The sequence below is a fragment of the Stenella coeruleoalba genome, assembly GCF_951394435.1.
Source record: "Stenella coeruleoalba genome assembly, chromosome: 2".
NCBI classification, from domain to species: Eukaryota; Metazoa; Chordata; class Mammalia; order Artiodactyla; family Delphinidae; genus Stenella; species Stenella coeruleoalba.
The window spans coordinates 146,349,656-146,371,173 of NC_137147.1; the positions used below are offsets into that span (position 1 = coordinate 146,349,656).

At 41.6% G+C, this 21,518-nt stretch overlaps 1 protein-coding gene across 7 annotated transcripts in view; it reads left to right on the top strand.

Annotated features, from left to right (window-relative positions):
• RORA (RAR related orphan receptor A) overlaps positions 1 to 21,518 on the top strand; it is a 1,120,706-nt gene that overhangs the window by 914,211 nt on the left and 184,977 nt on the right. For 6 of the 7 annotated variants that reach the window (XM_079912654.1, XM_079912652.1, XM_079912651.1 and 3 more), the window contains one exon: positions 20,699 to 20,728. In XM_079912654.1, the coding sequence (XP_079768780.1) occupies positions 20,699 to 20,728 (30 nt within the window). Of the gene's footprint in view, positions 1 to 11,035; positions 11,336 to 20,698; positions 20,729 to 21,518 lie in introns of those variants that run through there. The other variant, XM_079912657.1, reaches the window with a different exon arrangement.

Below are 21,518 nucleotides of genomic sequence, written 5' to 3' on the forward strand. Positions count from 1 at the left end.
GACTCTGTACTTTGAATGTCACCGTGAGGAAACGGTAGCCCTCATAGAAAAGTTGACAGTGCCACTTGTGGCGGTATTTTACTGTCATTGTTAAAACTATATCAAATGACGACTTACAGTGAGGCTCAGAGTTTCACCATAATATATAATAATAATAATACTTCTGTCAGCTTGGAAGTGATGTCGGATTTCTGCGCAGCTTCGTGCTTTATCGGAGACGTGGTGGTCGTAGAAGCAGTACTTGGTGCCAGACTTGCTGTATGTGGCTGATTCATTCTGCCATGAATGCTCCTGACTGAGTCACATTCACTCTGATTAGTCACTTAGCCTTCATTTGCTGAAACTAAAATCCTGAATTTGCTTCATCTGTGTACTTTTTATAGCCATATTTAAAGTACCCTTCAGTAAGTGACACCAAATATGACTGTTGGGGGAAAACTATTAATAATCAGGAGGATGTTGAGTTGGCTGAAAGGTTCCTTATGTCTAAGTTCAAAGCCATGTGATATCATATTGACATTCCCATATTGGCAACAGGGAGATGGCTTGTTTTATTTGTTCTGTTACTTTGGAAACTGAGCCATAGGCTTTATTTGTATAAATAAAGAGTAACAAGATCAGTTATCTTCATCATACAGCAGTTGTAGGAATTATTTGGAATAATCAGATCATATATAAGAATCTTTTAGAATGCAAATTTAAAAATCAAGATGTTTGTATGGGAAAATATATAAGCAGGGAGAAATCCCTGTCACATACATTCCTTGATGGACATACATTCCTTGATGGACCCGAAAAAAGTCAACAGGCCCTCAAGTGACCAACAATGCAAAGAGAATGTGCTAAGAGTTGGGCTAAATTAACATTTCAGTGCCCCCCGCCCAAACACTTTTTACTCTTGAAGCTCATGGATGTGAAGAGCTATAATTGGGCTTCCCTAGGGAGAAGAAATGACATCTAGGAGCGTGGATGGGGCCGATGTGAAATGGATAGCCAGAATGGAATTTGGTCACCCATTGAGGCTTGGGCCGATACTCTCGTATTGTAGGCTTTTCCCCCGAAGCACCATGAGTATAGGGACAATTGATATCTTGCTGTATCCCATCACCTAACACAGTGCCTAACAACATGGGCAGGGAGAAAACAGTCATCCAGTCAACCAGGTTATATAGATGGCAAGTCTCAGGTTTCATACTTGAGCAAATTCTACTTTGAGCTGAAAGATCAGATTGTCCCTTTGTTGTCCATTTATGAGATGGTCAAATAGTTTCACACTTTCCTTTGGTTCTGGGACCACATGAGTGACGGTTTTGAAAACAGAAGTAACTAAAGCTACCTCCCTGGATAGGGGTTGATTTCCAAATTCATAAAGGCCTTGAGAGCGCTGTTTTAATGTTGCGTGGGTGAAAGGGCAGAGGGCGGGACACATGGCTGTGAGTGGCAGAGTGGATCACCATGCGTTTGCATAATATAATATCACAGGAGTCCAGTCTGTCCCTCTGGCAGCAAGGAGTGTCCCAGAGGCTTGGGCAGGTCTCCTCCTGTGTTGTTCACAGATAGGAGTAGAACAAGGGGCACTCACTTGTGCAGCAGTAAACCATCTAAACTCTGGTTTATCAAATCTCAACTGCACAGAATGAGAAGGGACAGCCAGGGCTTCCCTGGTGGCGCAGTGGTTGAGAGTCCGCCTGCCGATGCAGGGGACACAGGTTCGTGCCCCGGTCCGGGAAGATCCCACATGCCGCGGAGCGGCTGGGCCTGTGAGCCATGGCCGCTGGGCCTGCGCGTCGGAGCCTGTGCTCCGCAACGGGAGAGGCCACAACAGTGAGGGGCCCACGTACCGCAAAAAAAAAAAAAAAAAGGCTAGGAGAGCCTTTTGGTGAAAATGTTAGTGCTGGTGGGAGGTGATGGGAGAACACAGGCAGCTCTTGGAGCCAGGATTCAGACGTGTGTCTCTGGTACTGTTTGCTGGGTGCCTTTGGTTTTTGATGTGGGCATGGGAGGAGCCCTTAAAGGGTTCAGCCAGGGGAGGAAGTAACTGCAAGGACCACTGAAAACATTGCATGGCTGAGCTCCGGCCCCAACTCTGTCATACAGGGGCCAGTTGACCTTGAGCATGCCCCTCCACTTTTCCAACACCGTTTCCTCACTGTAAAATGGTTTAACAGTATCCTCACTGCTTACTTCACAGAGGGAGATGACAGAATCAGAAGATGGGGTGAAAATATGCTGTCCATTGTACAAGAGTGAATAGGTTGTTACAATGGTGAACTTGCAAGTTTCCCTTGAATAACCTTCAAATGAGCTTTTCAAAGTGTAGGACTCGGGAAAAAAAACCCTCATGGAGATTGCTCCATCTTGTTTAAATGAGGATCAGATTGCTATTCTGGATGATGAATTGAAATTACCTGCAGAGGGACAGAGAGAACAGAATTCTTGTTGCCAAAGAGGAGGGGAGGTGGGGGAGGGATGGATTGGGAGTTGGGGATAGCAGATGCAAACTATTATATATAGAATGGATAAACAACAAGGTCCTACTGTATAGCACAGGGAACTACAGTCAATATCCTGTAATAAACCATAACAAAAAAGAATATGGAAAAGAATATATATATAAATATATGAAACACTTTGCTGTACAGCAGAAATTAACACAACGGTATAAATCAACTGTACTTCAACAAAATAAATTCAGAAAAAGAAATTACCTGCAGAGGGACTGAACTGCAAGTTGGAGACAGCCATTTGCCTTAAAATAACCATTTAAGAGGGTAGCTGGGATTTCTCACGTTTTTGTTTGGAATCATCAACCAAGAGACTTCTGATTCTGTTTAGGTTTCTGTGTGGTTAAGCTGGCCAACTTTTAAGGGTGGCTGCTATTATATGCCACTTACGGGCCTCCATCCAGCCAACAAAATGTGGGCTGCTCAGAACAAAGGGAATCACGCAAAAGATTGTCCAAGAGGGCAGAGCCATCAAAACTCTAGTAAAAAGATGGTGGAGGGCTGGTGAGGGGCCGGTGGGATTCAAAGTCAGTTCTCCTGATTTATGTTCTTCTGTGTGCTTCCTTCACACGGCTTTAACACATTCCAGTATTCCCTCATCAACCAATGTTCCTGCAGTGTATCATGGTTGAGAAAGTCATGATTGGAAAGACTAAGACCTCACTGGAAATGAGAATTAAAGGGGAGGAATAAAAGCGATGACATATTCCTTTTCATATAAAAAATAAAATGAATGACTAAATAAATAAGTAAATATTCTACGGGTATCTGCTTTACAAAGTATGCAAACCTGCTCTAGTGACTAACACTTTTTTCAGCTGCTGAGGAAATATGACTGCTGCGTATTCACACGCACGGGCAGAGTCACTCCCAAACTCTGTGTGAGGGAGACTGAGCCGCTTTTTAATGTTTTCCAGCCAATAAGGACTATTTTATTATGGAAACTTCAAACATATGTAAACGGAGGCAACAGTGTAATGAACTCAGGTATACCCAACACTCAGATTCAACACAAGATTTTGTCACACTTGCTTTATCTATTCCCTTTTTTCTTTGCTGAAGCATTTTAAAGCAAATCTCAGACATTGTATCATATCACTCCTACATATTTCACGTTCAGTACAGCAACTAAATGCCTGGTGCACTCACATTTCCCCTTGTTTCCTTTTCAAGGCCACTCAGAAAGGTTTTGTGATTGTTTGTTGTGTTTTCTAAACCTGCTGTGTAGCATAAACTGGTTTTCCCTTTCAGTACTACTCCCCCATAGACATGCCCTGGACCATGCGGTCCAGAAGGGTATGAATGAAGAAATGATGATGCATTATTCAATTTAAGAAGAATGACCCCAAACTCACATATCAAATAATAATAATAATAATACAAGGATTTGAACTCTGGGGTATACAAATATAAAACAGAGCTATCTTTAAAAATTAAAAATAAAAAACTAAGTTTGGCAAAGAGACTTTTGCCAAACTGCTATTTCCTCTCGGTCCCAGCATAATTCAGTGGTGGTGGTATCCTGACTTTTATTTTTAAGTCACTTTGAATAGAAGGGAGATTGCTAAACCCAACCTCTAAGCTGTTGTATCTAAGAACTTTGAGTACTGAAGTCAGTGCTTCCAAAATAGCTTTCTCCATCTCAGCAGTGGGAGAGTTAAACTATTCTGAATTGCCATGTGTGAGAAGCCACACAAGCCCTTGCTTCTTGCTATATAACATATGGCTAAGTGGGAATTTTTCTGTAGGTTCTTTATTATCCCAGAGCCAATATGAGATTAGCTTTACAAGTTGGGTTATAACCTTTACAGCTTCTATGTCGGGGATCCGTTAACAAGATCATAAAGATCTTGCTAACAGATGAGGCCGATGTGCCCTGTGTTCAGCTCCGGTAATGACCAAATTGATTTTATCAGAAGTGTTTAAAAGGGCCATTTTAACTTTGCTATTGATTGCCTGACCTCTGCTGTGGGTACTGGGGTCGGTATGTGTTCTCCCTCCTCTCACTTTTTGTGTGGAGCCTTCCACTTTCTCTTCACCTGGGCAAACCTTTCCTTCTGTGCCCCTAAATCGTCTCATTTAGCACTTGGCCCACCACCTATATTCCCCTTGGGCTCTCTGTACATTTCTGGAGGACTAAGCTTTGGGGTCACAATCGGTAAACTAGACGCATAGCTTTGGGGAGCCATCCTCGTTCACTGGACAGATTTTCTCGAGCTTATCCTTTGTGCCAGGTACATTCAAAGCACTAAAAAGTTCAGTGATAAATCAGGAACACGAAGTTCCAGCCGGCAAGAGCTGACATTGTTGGAAAGACATACGTCAACTATTTAATAGAGTGTCAGAAGAGAAATAACTGTGAAAAGTAAAGCAAGGTAGAGAATGGGGCAGGGAACACAGTTCTGGATGAGCTGGTCGGGCAGCATCCTGAGAGGAAGTGGCCTGTGAGCGGAGATAGGAGTGGATGTGAGGGAGGACTCGGAAAATCTGGAGGAAAATTGAACCAGGCAGAGGGAGTCATAAGCAGAAAGTACTCAGGGCCAGAGCAAGCTCAGAGCTTCAGAGAAAATCCAAGTGTAGAAGAGTGAGCTAGGCCAGGTAGAGAGAGGAGGACACGAGCTGGAGACCCAGGTGGGCTGGGTCGTGGAGGACCTGATGAGCCATGGAAGGAGTTTGAGCAAGGGGCTGACGGGATCTGATTTCGGTCTAGCTTAAGTGATGCTTCCAAATGATGTGGGTGGTCTGTTGAGGTGTCTTCTATGATTGTGGGGAGACTTGAACACAGCCAGGCCTCAGAGCCTGCAGAGCTGAGCGCCATTCTCTGCCCTGCTTCTCACTGGCCGGTTGACTTGGAACAAATCACTAATTGCTCTCAGGCCCTAAAGTTCCTGAGTCCTTATCCAGGGAGAGGTACAATTTCTTAAGACTCTTCCAGATCTAACATTTGGTGCTTCTAAACTGTAAACGAGAGTTCCTTCCTAATCATTTGTATTTGTTAGGGTAAAGGCTAAAAGCTGCTGTAGCAAAGAGACCCAACAACACAATGGCCTCTATGGGGTAGGGATTTGCTTCTCTCGCCTGTGAGGTTTGAGCCAGTGGAGGCTGCCAGGGAAGCCTGGCTCATGAGCTCCACGGTCCTGCCTCCAAAGATGGCCCTTCCCCCATGGTTGGAACTGGATGGCGGTCTCATGCAAATTCCAGTCCACGGGAAGAGAGAGAGGGGAGATCTGGGCAAGGAGTTTCCTTCATTTCCTTTTAAGTGACATGGAAGTTACACACCCTCCTTCAGATCACAATTCTTGGGGACTACCTAGTGTTGTGGCTGTACCCAGCCCCAAGGGACTCTGAGAAATGCAAACTCTAACTGGCCCTCTGTCTGCCTATGTAAAATGTGCCTGCTGGGACTTCCCTGGTGGTCCAGTGGCTAAGACTCTGCGCTCCCAATGCAGGGGGCGTGGGTTCGATCCCTGGTCGGGGAACTAAGATCCCACATGCCACATGGCAAAGCCAAATTTTTTAAAAAAATAAAATGAAATAAAATAAAATAAAATGTGCCTGCCATGGAAGATGGGAGAATGGATTTGAAGGGGTAGCAGGAAAACTGCCACATCCTGTTTTTGAAAAATTCCAGAGTACTGTCAAGATAAACTCTTAAAGTTTCCTGGACCTTTGTATTAATTTCCTGGGGCTGCTGTAACAACTTGCCACAAACTGGGTGGCTTAAAAGAGCAGAAATGTATTCTGTCACAGTTCTGGATGCTAAAAGTCCAAAATCAGCAGGGCCGTGCTCCCTCTGAAGTCTCTAGGGGAGAATTTCTAGAAGTTTCTCTCCTAGCTTCTGATAGTTGTTGGCAGTCCTTACCATTCTTTGGCCTGTAGCTGCATCCCTCCAGTCTCTGCCTCCATCTTCATGTGACCTTCCCTGTGTCTTCTGTGTCTCTGTATCCAAATATCCCTCTCCTTTCTCTTGTAAAGACAGCGAGCGATCACTGGATTGAAGGCCCACCTTAATCCCATATGACCTCATCTTGACTGCATCTGTGAAGACCCAATTTCCAAATAAGGTCACATTCACAGGTACCATGGCTTAGGACTTGAACATATCTTCTTGGGGAATGTGACTCAAGCCATTACAATCTTCTTAAGACTAAAAGAAGCAGGAAGAGAGAGAGAGAGAGAGGGAGAGAGGGAGGGCGGGCTGTGCTAACTGAAATCAAACAAATTATGACAAGATATATCAGTCTCAAAAAGAACCCATAGTTTGTTCCGAAGCTCAGTGCCACCTTAATGCCGCAGTCCAAGGACATATAGGCCTTTTTTCATTCCCTTCTCCGTGGAGACATTCCAACGCATTGCTGTAAGATACCTTGCTTAGGTAATGGAGTTCAAGAACCATTGACAGCTTTCAGCTTTGCAGTGTGTGTTCCATTTGATGACCATAACAGCCCCACAAAGAAGGTATTCTTACCTCCATCCCACAGAAATTGAAACTGCAGCTCAGGCTAAGTAACTTGCCTAAAGTGAAATGACTTCACTGTTGGTGGTGAAGCCGGGCTTGCAGCCTGGGTCTCCTCTCTCCAAAGATCCTGCTCTTCACATGACATGGCTCTGAGTCCCAGTGAGTTCTCAGGGGGTACTGACAAAAGGGCTCACTCTTGTCTTGAGGGATTTGTGATCAGTGTCTGAGACCACACATGCTCTGCAGAGGTCTCCACAAACCCATGGGGGACCTGAATGCTAGAATGTGCTGACAGCACAGTCAGATACCCTTAGTCATCAGGATAAACAAAACCTCTGTTAGGTAGCTAAAGGACACTTGTTTGCCCAGGAGTCAAGGCTTGTCCAACGTCAGAGTCCAGGTTTCTCACTGCATTCTAGAACATTATACATTGAACTCAAAAAGGCTTATTTTTCAGACCTTCATCAGCATGTTGATTGGTGGTTCGATTACTACTTTACCAAGTCCAATTGACCCTTGAACAACATGGGTTTGAATTGCACAGGTTCACTTACAGGCGGATATTTTTCAGTAGTAAAAACTACAATACTACATGGTCCAGTGTTGGTTGAACCCATGGATGTGGAGGAACCATGGTTATAGAGGGCCAACTATAAGTTATATGTGGTTTAACCCTGAGTTGTTCAAGAGTCAACTGTATTATGAGATTGCCCATCACCATGGGGCCCTCCTATAGTTGCCAGCTATGCCATCACACATATACTAAAGACTTCAGATAGAGTTCCCTGGAGTGTGTAATGCAATTAGTAGTTGCCATAGGAAACTGGGTCTCCTAATGGTCCCAGAGAGGTGATGATTGTGATGATAACCGATATTAAGTCACATTTCCATTCATTATTTCATTTTAATATTGACTTTTCTTTCTTATTGTTAAAATCTTATTTGTACAGCTTTATTATAGAAATTTTAAAAAACATAGACAAAGAAGATAAAATACTAATCATTCATAATTCCTCCACTCAGAGATAACCAATGTCATTAATCTTGTGTATATTTTTTAGTCTTTTGATTTTCTTAAGACATCTTTCTTTGCGATTAAGATTTTTTAATTTTTTAAAATTATTTTATTTATTTATTTTTGGCTGCGTTGGGTCTTTGTTGTTGCATGCAGGCTTTCTCTAGTTGCGGTGAGTGGAGGCTGCTCTTCGTTGTGGTGCATGGGCTTCTCATTGCAGTGGCTTCTCTTCTTGCGGAGCACAGGCTCTAGGCACGCAGGCTTCAGTAGTTGTGGCACGTGGGCTCAGTAGCTGTAGCTTGCAGGCTCTAGAGTGCAGGCTCAGTAGTTGTGGCACGTGGGCTTAGTTGCTCCGCAGCATGTGGGATCTTCCCGGACCGGGGTTTGAACCTGTGTCCCCTTCATTGGCAGGAAGATTCTTAGCCACTGCACCACCAGGGAAGCCCGCAATTAAGTTTTCATTATTTTAATAATGGTAGGGTATTCCATTATGTCAACAGACATCGTTTACTTAACTCTTCCTCTACTGTTGACATGTGAGTGGTTTCCCCCCTCATGTGTTGCTTATAGAAACAATGTTGTGATGAAAGCCTGGTGTTCATCCATAACTACTTCCTAAGCCTACATTTCCAGTGTTTGCATTGCCAGATGAAAGGAGAAAAAAATTTTCCCTTGTTTCAGAGATGAGGAAACTGAGTCTCAGAGAGATGAAGTATTCTGGCCAAACTCACACAGCTGGCAAGTGACAGAGCTAGACCTGGGATCCAGTTTTCCTGACTCTAAATCTCATATGGGAGAAGAGTTTCTGCATCTAATTATCACACTCGATAAATTCTGTGAATGCAAAGTAAATGCCCTGGCAACTACCTTCTTTTCTTGAATTGTCACCCAGCAGTGGTCAATCCAGACAAATTGCCAAAAATTGTCATCAGAGGAGAGTGGAAAGGCTATAGATAGTTGATTTAATTGGACTTTTTGTCTTTCTTCTTCAAGATGATAATAATGTTGACATTTTTAGAAACCTTTACAGACCCTTGGTATCCTGTACATTCCGGAATAACTGAAGCCATCTCTCCACTTCTAAATACTTATTTGATACCCCAGTGGATTCTGGGGCTTTTAGTTCACCCTAGTTCTGAGAGTAGAGCTCATTTCCTCCAAATTTAGAGCCAAATTCCCCTTGTTTCCACTTCAAAAGATTCCCTCTCCTTTCTAGGTGATTCAGCACACGAGTGAACCCATGGAATTGTTTCCTCCTTTGCCATAACTAGTATACCCTTGCTTTATCCATGCTTCTGACATCAGTAGCAGACTTTGGTTTGGGATGGCTGCAGACCAGGTGACATTTCTTCAGTCATTATTTGCCTTGATCTGGTATGCTGACCAGGATCCATGGTCCATGAGGTATGATTATGTTGAGTATACAAGGACATAACATGTGAGGAGTATCCATATACAAGGACATAATAGATGAGAAGCCTGACTTGCTTTGGGGCCCCAACTCCATAATCTTTGGGTCATCCTTGTCCAACCAGTTCTGGTAGCTTTGATTTGGGGCATTGAAGCTAGAGCCACGTGTTTGACAACATCCAAGCATGTCACCTACAGATCATTCAAGTCCGTCCCTGCCCTGTTAGTAGCAAAGATAGACAATTTCAACAGATTTCAGAGGCATATAAGTAAAGCGTTTCCTGGAAAAGCATGGTAAAATACGTTGATCTTTACCTGAGTTGGATCATTCACTTATAAGATAAAACTACTCAATTTCAGAAGGCTAAGCTGGAAGTGTTAATAGTTGTCAGTTCACATCTCTGCCCAGAGCTCTCCAAGATCAAAGTTAAGTTAACCAAGTAATATCTAATGGGTAACTCCATTTTCAGGATAGAGACTTGATAAAAGGAAATCAATGTGAAAGAACAAAGATTCTTATTATTCTTACTGTCCATTAGTGCTAATCATACATTTGGCACCAGCAAGCCATAAGAGGAGAAATTACCCTCCCTAGGTATGGACTTTTCATAATGCAGTGAATAGTCATCTCTAAAAGAGAAAGTGGATGTTTCCCAAATAAGTTTAGTCTCAAAATTTCTTTCTAGGATAGACTGATGGTCTCTTGATGTTGCCTTTGCTGGGGAACCAGGAATGATGTTTTGTGCTTGGAATTGTTTTGTCAAAGATAAAGGGAGGACTTGAAAGAGTGTATAGCTCTGTCCTGCCTGCCCAAAACTAAAAGGTATTTCTGGGCACATATGTCAGGAAATATGACCTAGAGATGGAGTGCAATCATAAACATTTTTTTTAAATTCAAAAACCAGAAAAAAATTTCTCTTATTCATTCCCATAACCACTTTTCAAACTAAAATTAATTTTTGTGTGTGTGTTGTAAAAAGTACCTCGATTGGTAAAGGAGCTGAAGTATTATCATCGAAACAGCTCAACCTAGGCTCAAATCTAACATAAAAGAAACCTCACGTTAAAGTATAATTTATCTTCATAATTAGTATTTCTAAATGACTTTTAAAGGCTTTTTTTTTTTTTTTTCCTGCAAAAAGCTTTATTGTTTCCATTTGGTCCATGGCTTGGGAGAGGGCTCCAGTGTGGTTAACAAGCTGCCTACTGGCCACAGAGCGGGGCTTCAAGAAGAAGCCCTAACACCAGAGGGGCTCCTCAAAGGCCACTGGGCTCCGGAGGGTCCTAGTCGTGCTTGAGGGTGAGCCTTTCGAAGAGATACTCGCCCAGCCCAGCCTGGGGACCAGCAGCCTGTGGAGGTTGGTCAGGTGGTCACCCATCTTCTTTTTTTTTTTTTTTTTTTTTTTTTGCGGTACGCGGGCCTCTCACTGTTGCGGCCTCTCCCGTTGCGGAGCACAGGCTCCGCACGCGCAGGCGCAGCGGCCATGGCTCACGGGCCCAGCCGCTCCGCGGCACGTGGGATCTTCCCGGACCAGGGCACGAGCTCGCGTTCCCCTGCATCGGCAGGCGGACTCTCAACCACTGCGCCACCAGGGAAGCCCCACCCATCTTCTTGATGAGTTTCACCTCCTCATCTAGGAAGTGGCTCTCCAGGAAGTCGCAGAGGTGGGGGTCTGCACGGACACAAGCCAGGGCATGCAGATCGAGAAGGGCCTGGTTCAGGTTCTTCTCCGTGTTAATGGCGGCTTCCATAGCGTCCTGAGTTTTACCCCACTCATCTTGAGATGGCTTCTGCAAGTCCTGGAAGGGGGCGCGGCCGCCGTGTTGGTTTTGCATTTTCAAGAGACGCTCGGCGCTCTCGTGCTTCTCTTCGGCCAATTCGCGGAAAAAGTGGCCCACGCCCTGCAGAGCCACATCGTTGCGGTCGAAATAGAAGCCCAGAGAGAGGTAGGTGTAGGAGGCCCGCAGATGCATGTTGACCAGGCGGTTGACGGCGGCCTCCACCTCGGTGGAATAATTCTGACGAATCTGGGAGCTCATGGTTGATCGGTAATAAGGAGTTCGGCTCAAAAAATGGTGTTGGCTGGTCCCGGTGACCGAGGATAGCTGAGTTGCTGACTCCGAAGGTTGGGGGGTGGTCGGAAGCTGGAGGAAAGGGCGACCCTGGGTCTGTTCCGTCCAAACACTGTTGAAGCAAGAGACAGATCCGGGGAACCGCTGAGCGCAATCCTTTTAAAGGCTTTTTAATGCAATTAAAAATGTTTGATTGTCGTAATGTTGCTAATGTTTTGATGCCTTCCTAGTGTTGTCCTTGGTCCCTGCAACCCTGGCACATAATTTATTTCTCTTTTAAGTGAACCCTAAGCATTAGTGTCCATTAAGAATTTTTAAAACAAAGTCCAGAGATTACTTGGAGCACTTTCAATAATATGTACTGATTATCATTAATAGCTCTTTTGTCCTAGACAAGGACATTGTTTTGTAACATCATTTTGTTTGGCGAGGCCCTATTCGGGCTGTGTTCCTGATCTGAATCCTGCACTGATTCTCTCCTTGACAGTGTGGAATAGAGCAAGCTCATGGGACAAGTCAGGACTGGGGTGAGCAGGGACACAGGCCAGCACAAAGTGATAGGTTTTCTTTATGAAACAATTGTTAGCCATTCAAAAAAAAAGCCTACATGCTGGGCCTTGATTCTTATCTCATGTTCTTACGCTGCATATAAATTGCTGTTTTAACTACCAGCTCCTTACAATGAGGAAGTGAAAGAGAAGGACAGGAGGGAACAGGTGGACCCAGACGATCTCAACCTTATCACTGTGTTTGTTGGTTTTATGGCAGGAGGGGGGTCTAATCTTCCAGATTTTAGTCTGAAAGTTCTGCCCTTGCTCTCAAACGTTTATTTACCAGATTATCCGTCTCTGTAACAGCAGGGCTCTAATTAATGGGTATTGCCTGTCTTCACCCAAGGGGTAGCTCTCTGTTTATCCAGTGCAAAATATCTGCAATTAGAAACATCTTTAAAAGGAAAGAGACACTCTGCTATGTGTCCCACGTGAATGGCCTTATTTAAGTCTTACTATAAACCTAGCACTGAGAATTTTATCCCCATTTTATGGATAAGGAAACAGAGGTTCAAGAGTGGTTAAGCCATTCTCCCAAGACCACGGCTTGAATAATGGGCGTCTTATTTAATGCAGGCGTCTTGTGAGGAGGGAGAATAAATCTTGCAAAGGCCTTCGTATTTGGAGACCTCCTTTTCTAGAAATGAAATGAAGAGTTAGTGTTCTGGGGCTTGTGTACATGCATGTAACAAGCTGGCCCATTACAGAACAGGTTTTGTTAATTATCATTCAGCACCTCTCCTTCTCCCTGCCACACACACTCACTTGAAATAGAGAAACACTGATCTATTTAAAAACAAAAAGAAGAAAAATACTGCACAGTGTCCTATTTTAGGTATTTTTTTATTGAAGTATAGTTGATTTACAATGTGTTAGTTTCAGTTGTATAGCAAAGTGATTCAAATATATATATATATAAAAAACATATATATTAAAAAATATATATAAAACATATATATATAAAACATATATATATATATAAACATACATATATAGATATGTTCTTTTTCAGATTCTTTTCCCCTATAGGTTATTACAAGATATTGAATATAGTTCCCTGTGCTATACAGTAGGTTTTTGTTGTTTATTTCTTTTATAATGGTAGTGCGTATCTGTTATTTCACATATTTTTTGTTGTGTTTGTTTTTCTTTCTGTTTTTTATTCTAACACAGAACTTATACATGTTGCATATATCTCTGTCTCAACAATTGTGAGAGAGGACAAGAGAAGGCACACAGGCTGAATATTAGCAAGGTGGCAAAAGGACATCTTTGTAGCTAGGCACTTGTCCAAAATGCAGGGCCTCTGGAAATGCCATTGTGGTAATTGGTATGTCTGGGGAGGAGGAAAGATGCCATTTCTTACCAAAAAGAAAAAAGTTAAAATAAACTTGGTACCCAGACAATTGCCTAGAAACCAAGAGACAATAAGAAGTCCATCAAGGAAGTTAATTGGTCCAAGATTTGGCACTGATTGGAAAAATCAGATTCTATCCCTCAAGTGCTCTACTCTTGCCATAACTGTAACTCTGAAACTGCTGATACCCTGACAGTGATAAATTTGTGGTATTTTCATGACATTTTCTTTGCTTTACTTTGAAGCATAGTCGGCTAAATAGAGTCAGGGAATCTTGCTGTATTAGAGGTCCTAGTTTGGGGAGGGTCGTTGTGGAGATTTTTTCCTCTTCATTTTAAGGATATTACTTGTCAATTTAAAATTGTTATCATAGTGTTAAGTTGGAAATTACTCTAAAACATTACCTGGGAATGCTTTTCTCGCTCTCCATATATATATATATATATATATATATATATATATATGATGGGCTGGGTAAGATTATGAGTCTCACAACTTTATCAAAAGGTACCATTTTTCTCTAGCCCAGATAATTTAAAAATATCACCCAAAAGAAGTGTATCTTTTACTTATACAACGTTTTGTGGATACTGCCTTCTTTCTTCTTTGGTTTTTAAAAGCAAAAAGAAAAAAGTTTCAGGGGGTTTGCCCTTGATTGTGAGCTACATTAGATTTTTTTCACACTGAGAAGTAGATCTGGCAGCCTGTTGCTTAGAGGAAGTTTGGTTTGTTAGCTTGAAAGCACGGCAAGGAGTCATTGATCAAGGCTCTAGAAGGGAAATCAAGAAAGTGTGTAGTTCAGCTATCTCATTCTACAGATGAGAAAACTAAGGCCCAGAGAAGTTAAGTGACTTTCCTAAAACATCCAGCAAGGTCACTTTTGGTTCACGGTTTGTGAGTGCTTTGCATTTAGAGAGTTGGTTCCACCCATCACTCTTCCACAACTCCACGAAGTCCCAGTCTCTGTGGCGTGCATGCCTCTTGCTCAGTGGTCTGTTTGTGAATCTCTGGGGAAGGATCTTGGTGTCACTTCCCAGGCATTGGGAAGTATATCAAAACCTTCACAACATCTGGACTTGGTTTGACACCCTTTGGTGGTGGTGATCCAAGCCCTTTGCCCACTTAGCTTACCTGCCCGTGAGCAAGTATCTTCCCTTGATTTTAGAGAGTCGAGTCCAGGGGAGTTTGGGGTCTAGAACAGAGTACACTTGCTTTTAGAAACTCGGTTCTCTGTCTTATGCTCTCCTCCAGCAGATATGAATTTTGAAGTCAGAGCCCTTGGTCTGAAAATCAGAATCCCGGGCTGTGAGTCAGTGTGAAACCCAGGAAGTCATGAGTAGCTATGGCATAGCTTTCAGTAGAACATTCTAATTCACCTTTGTTAAAGTAAGACTGTGTGCATTGCCCACCTTTTGTGAAAGTTAATAATTAACATTTATATCACACTTCCCACTTTGTAAAGGTCTTTACACATCCTTATTTTGTATGGATTTTCACAACAGTCTTTTGAGTATTATTATGATTGTATACAATTGTAGAGACCTGGAAATTCAGGCCCAGAGAAGTGAAGTAAGTTGCCCAAGGTCTCTCAGCCTTGGGTAGGAAAGTGGATGGACTAAGAATGTAAGTTCAGGTCAACTTGACTCCAAATCCAGTTATCTTAAAAACTGCCTTTACATGGACATATATACACTACCAAACGTAAGGTAGATAGCTAGTGGGAAGCAGCCACATAGCACAGGGAGATCAGCTCGGTGCTTTGTGACCACCTGGAGGGGTGGGATAGGGAGGGTGGGAGGGAGGGAGACGCAAGAGGGAAGACATTTGGGGACATATGTATATGTATAACTTATTCATTTTGTTATAAAGCAGAAACTAACACACCATTATAAAGCAATTACACTCCAATAAAGATGTGAAAAAAAAAACTGCCTTTAAAAAGTTTATTCTTTTCCACTTTTGGGTAGAATTAGAGCTATTTGCCTCCTAAACACTCATCATAATTTATCTTTAGAAAACCCAGCTCTCCCGGAATGGTCAATTCAGTGTCACTGCTAGTAGCATTAGGTTTGGATAAGTCTTACCCCTTCCACTTGAGGACAAAGATGGACAGCGTAGACTGCTGTGATTTCAGAAAGGATGAGCTCTATGGCGAGAAAGACAGGAATCGTGCAGCCTCTGGGGAAATGAGAAGAAAGAGAAACGGAAGACCCAGCCATCCCATTTAAGGAGGAGGGGGATGAAGAAATGGTTGCTGGTTGCAAACCAGGGCACACAGACCTCTCAAGTATCTCTTTCACCCAGGCCCTGGTGGGGATTCCCGGCTTAGCTAAGGCTGGGGGACAGGACCCTGTAGGTTTAAATTAGTTATAGAGCTGACTGCTGACTGATATGCTTTGGGGAGTAAATCTTTTTTTTTTTTTTTTAATATTTACTCTTATTAGATGCACTATCTATACCAGGGTTTTTCTGGGTTTTATTGAAGTATAGTTGGTGTATAATATTATGTAAGTTACAGGTGTATAATATAGTGATTGACAATTTTTAAAGGTTATACTCCATTTGTAATTATTATAAAATATTGACTATATTCCCCATGTTGTATAATGTATCCTTGTAGCTTATTTACATGTAATAGTTTGTACCTCTTAATCCCCTCCCCCTCTCGCCCCTCTCCTCCACTGGTAGCCACCAGTTTGTTCTCTGTATCTGTGATTCTGTTCCTTTTTTGTTATATTCACTAGTTTTGTTGTATTTTTTATATCCACATGTAAGTGATATCATACAGTATTTGTCTTTCTTTGTCTGACTTATTCCACTGAGCATAATATCCTCCAAGTCCATCCAGGTTGCTGCAAACTGCAAAATTTCATTCTTTTTTATGGCTGAGTAATATTCCATTATATATGTATGTGTGTGTGTGTGTGTGTGTGTGTGTGTGTGTGTGTGTACCACATCTTTATCCACTCATCTGTTGATGGAAACATAGGTTTCTTCCTTATCTTGGCAATTGTAAATAATGCTGCTATGAACATTGGGGTGCACGTATCTTTTTGAATTAGTGTTTTTGTTTTTTATTCAGATATATTCCCAGGAGTGGAATTTCTGGGTCATTTGGTAGTTCTGTTTTTAGTTTTTTGAGAAACCTCCATACTGTTTTCCCCAGGGGCTACACCAGTCTACATTCCTACCAACAGTGTTCAAGGGCTCCCTTTTCTCTGTATCCTCACCAACAATTGTTATTTGTGTTCTTTTTGATGATAGCCATTCTGACCAGTGTGAGGTGATATCTCATTGTGGTTTTGATGTGCATTTCCCTGATGATTAGTGATGTTGAGCATCTTTTCATGTGCCTGTTGGCCATTTGCATGTCCTCTTTGGAGAAATGCCTATACAGGTCTTCTGCCCATTTTTTAATTGAATTGTTTGCTTTTTTGATGTTGAGTTGTATGAGCTATTTATTTATATTGGATATTAACCCCTTATCAGTCATATCATTTGCAAATGTTTTTTACCATTCAGTAGGTTGTCTTTTCATTTTGTCGAAGGTTTCCTTTGCTATGCAAAAGCTTTTACGTTTAATTAGGTCCCATTTGTTTATTTTTGCTTTTATTTCCTTTGCTTTAGGAGAGAGAGCCAAAACAAATATTGCTACAATTTATGTCAAAGAGTGTCCTGCTTATGTTTTCCTCTAGAAGTTTTATGGTTTCCAGTCTTACATTTAGGCCTTTAATCCATTTTGAGTTTACTTTAGTATATGGTGTTAGAGAATGTTCTAATTTCATTCTTTTACATGTAGCTATCCAGTTTTCCCAGCATTACTTACTGAAGAGGCTATCTTTTCTCCACTGTATATTCTTGCCTCCTTTGTTGTAGAAGAATTGACCATAAATGCATGGGTTTATTTCTGGGCTCTCTCTTCTGTTCCATTGATCTATGTATCAGTTTATGTGCCAGTACCATAATGTTTTGATTACTGTAGCTTTGTAGTATATTCTGAAGTCAGGGTGCGTGGTTCCTCCAGTTCCATTGTTCTTTCCCAAGATTGTTTTGGCTATTTGGGGTCTTTTGTGTTTCCATATAAATTTTAAAATTATTTGTTCTAGTTCTGTGAAAAATGCCATTGGTATATTGTTAGGGAATACATTGAATCTGTAGATTGTCTTGGGTAGTATGATCATTTTAACAATATTAATTCTTCCAATCCAAGAACACCATGTATCTTTCTCTTTTTGTGTCATCTTTAATTTCTTTCATCAGCGTCTTATAGTTTTTGAGTACAGTTCTTTTACCTCCTTAGATAGCTTTAAATACATACCATGGACTCACTTCCCATCAGATATTAACTTTCTACAGAAAACTTTTTATTGTGATGATTAAATTGTCCTTAGTTGACCCATCTGTGAAATGAGAAGGACATTTTTTTTTTTTTTTCCACTTCTGTGGAGTCAGTTAATATGAAGAACTGGAGCTTCTATAGAGAAAGGAGAGACACAAGACATTAGTGTGAGCACAGTTATTTTTCAGGAGAGGAGAAGGAAGGGAATTCAAATAAATTTTCTGATTGTTTCATTAAATTTGTCTTTTGTGTGTTCACATTGTTTCAGTTCGTTTGCTTTTCCTAGAGAAATAGAATTTTTTCTTCATAATGGCTATTAAGTAAAAACATTGAAGAAAAGAAAATATTAGGCACAGTTATGTGTCCATAATTAGGAGTTGTAATGCACTTTAAAAAATATTGCTTTTGTGAGAGGGATGTGTTTTTTAAGCCTTTCTCCATAGAAGTGTATCTATTAATTTATTGTTATGTTTTTCCTTGCATGTGATAGATATAATTTACATTTTATTTGTATAGGTTAGGGCTGCCAGATAAAATACAGGATGCTCAGTTACATTTGAATTTCAGATAAACAACAAATTGCTAGTGTCTGAAATTTAAGTGTAACTGGGGATCCTGTATTGTTTCTGCTAAATCTGGCAACTCTTGTGTAGATATATCTCCCAATTACCTGTACTGATCGCTAATTGGCAGTTAAACAAAACTGAGGGGTCGAGTTTGTGCTTTTACAGAAGTCATGCTGTCTCTTGGAGACAGAAATGAGAAGTTTTAGCTCCGTGCTGCTGTGATCTCAAGGATCAGGCAGCTTTCCTGGAAAGATTTTCAAAATCTATTATCATTATAATCGTCATGAAAATATTTGATGAGAATACTGCATCACACTGTATAATAAATTTAAGTAGAAAAGTCAAAGCAGTGGTATTTTCATCAGGCCTTTGGATGTCAGGAGAAAATAGTTCCACACTCAGCGAATATAGATAGGTCTGTTTGGGGCTGTGTTAAATCCAATTGTGTGAAGGTTCTGAATAATCAGGAGTGACAGCATAAGCACTTTCTCTTCAAAGTGATTTTACCAAAAGCATCATTTCCTAAGGAAAGTACACATATAGCTCTCATAATGCTGAAAGAACACTAAAGTATCCATTTATTGGTGCTGGTGTCATGAGCTGGAGTTGCAAGTGGTATTCAGATTTGATTCACTGCTCCTGTTGGGGGCAGTTCCCTTCCCATGAAAATGTTTATTTCAAAAACTCAAACCCTTTGGTTAGTTCCCATGTGAGAGAGCCTTCAAGACTCTTTGCAGAAGCTTCTAACTTCACCATGTGAAGCCAAGTCAAACACGATGAAAAACAATAGTTGTGTTTTTCTCCATAGAAAGGGGGGGAAAAAGAATTGGAGTTGGGCTGTGTAATTTCAGCTTCCCTAAATAAGTCCTGTGGAAATTTGTGGGGGAACAAGTGTGTGATTTTGGTCTTGGTGCACAATTTTGGCACTAGCTTTTTTTTTTTTTATGTCTACCATGGATTTTTTTTTTAACATCTTTATTGGAGTATAATTGCTTTATGATCGTGTGTTAGTTTCTGCTTTATAACAGTGAATCAGATATACATATGTCCCCATATCTCTTCCCTCTTGCATCTCCCTCCCTCCCACCCTCCCTATCCCACCCCTCTAGGTGGTCACAAAGCACCGAGCTGTTCTGCCTGTGCTATACCATGGATTTTCATAAGATTTCTTCCCTGTCCGATACATTCCATAGCTAAGTAATAGGTCTGATCTGAGTGCCAAATTTTTCAACAGTGCCAAATTTTTCAACAGTTACTTTCCAGAGGAGGGTTAAATAGTTATTTTAATAACTTGAAAGAAAAAAAGACACACAAGGTTTACCACACTTCTTAGTCACAGGCTAAATGTTTTCAAGAGCTATATGATTTTGAACCTATTTGGTCTCAAGAATATCCCCCAAGAAGAATGAAGCATACAGAATTCAAAATGGAGCACTTCTGAAGTGGCGATAGCACTGTTTGCATTGAAGTGTGCGTTCACGTTATCTTTCTGCGGTCTTATGTGCAGAATCTTGCCCAGTTCCACTCTTCACCCGCTCTCTATAAAGCATCTTAGAAGTATCAAGGGTGCTGACTCATGAGCCCCTTATGTTTTCATATAGTTTTTGTTCATTGTGCTGCCATTTGCCAAGAAGTAGCCGTCATTCCCCTTTGACTTTAACAAGTATAGACAGAGAGGTACAGTTTGTGGATGTATTTTCCCTCACCATTAAAAGTGATGCTTCATGTGAGCACGAAGAGCCATTTTCATTAAAAAGTAAACACAAAGTCAATGGCCAGAGCACATTAATTGCTCTATGGCTCAGTTCACTCTTGTCTGAGTAAGTTGGCATCACACTCTTGTGCCTTAAATCTTCCCCACTCTGCCTATAAACATGATCGTCTCCCCTATTTAAAATGAAAAATAAGTCTTCTCCGGCTTCCCTGGTGGCGTAGTGGTTGGGAGTCCGCTTGCTGATGCAGGGGACGCAGGTTCGTGCCCCGGTCCGGGAGGATCCCACATGCTGCGGAGCGGCTGGGCCCGTGAGCCATGGCCGCTGAGCCTGCGTGTCCGGAGCCTGTGCTCCGCAACGGGAGAGGCCGCGGCAGTGAGAGGCCCACGTAATGCAAAAAAAATTTTTTAATTTAAAAAATAAAAAGATAAAAAATAAGTCTTCTCTCACTCTGTTTAATTACTGTCCGTGTTGCTACTTTTTTTTACCACAGAACCTCTTAAGCCAGTAGGCCATGCTTGCTGGCCCCATCGTTAATAGTTTTGTTACACTGGGGTAGATCCAGTGATGCTGTATGTGAGATGAAGATGCATCTTGCCCCTGCATCCCCATCTGAACAAAATGTGTTTCTGAGTACACTGGGGATGATGTACATTCTAAGAAGTGCACACAGGCTCCTTTCTTACCTTTGTCATTGTTTCTTCTCTTCTAGGTATCTCAGTAACAAAGAAGACGCATACATGTAAGTAATGCATTTTATTTTTGTCCAAAGTTTTCTGAAGAGTTGGAATTCGCATATGTCTGGCTGCTGTGGCCTTTCAAGTATAAACTAATGTTTCAGCTGTGATCCATGGTCAACAGAGGTCATACTTCTCTACCTGTAGTGGTCGGAAGTGGTACACCTCCACCTGTTTGTACTGAGTGTGTGTTAAAGAGAGTCTAGACATAGTGTGATAAATTCTAGCGATTCAAGCCACTCATCTTTAGAAAAAACATAAAATCTAGCCAGGAGGATCAATTAATTACTTACTGATCACCCTTACTCTGGATCCTTCTTAGACGAGTTGGTATGTTTCTAGGAAACATCACCTTGATTTCTTTTAAACTTTGGTCTCCTTTTCCTCACCACTAGTTCACGATTTAGGCCGTTTTGTACTTGTGTCTGTGGAGCAGAGATACTGACGGGGAATCTAGGCGCTGCCGCTCGTGTGGCCTTTGGGGGCCCTGGTAAATGGCATGGGTAGTTTGATGTGGAAATGTGTGCTGGATTTATCCTCTGTATTCATTCCCACCTCTCAGGTTCAACTGCTTTCATCAACTGCCTTCATTTGAACTCCACCATAAGTTTACAAACTCACGTCAGTGTAAAGTGTTGTGATCTGCATTCTGAGCAATGATGTTTGGCTGTGCCTTGATTCTCAGGATGAAACCAATACGTCATTGATGGCAGGCAGTCAACTTTCACTGTACTTGACCAGCATATTATTTAGACTTTCGATTTAAGAGTGTCATTAGAATTTGATAACTATTTC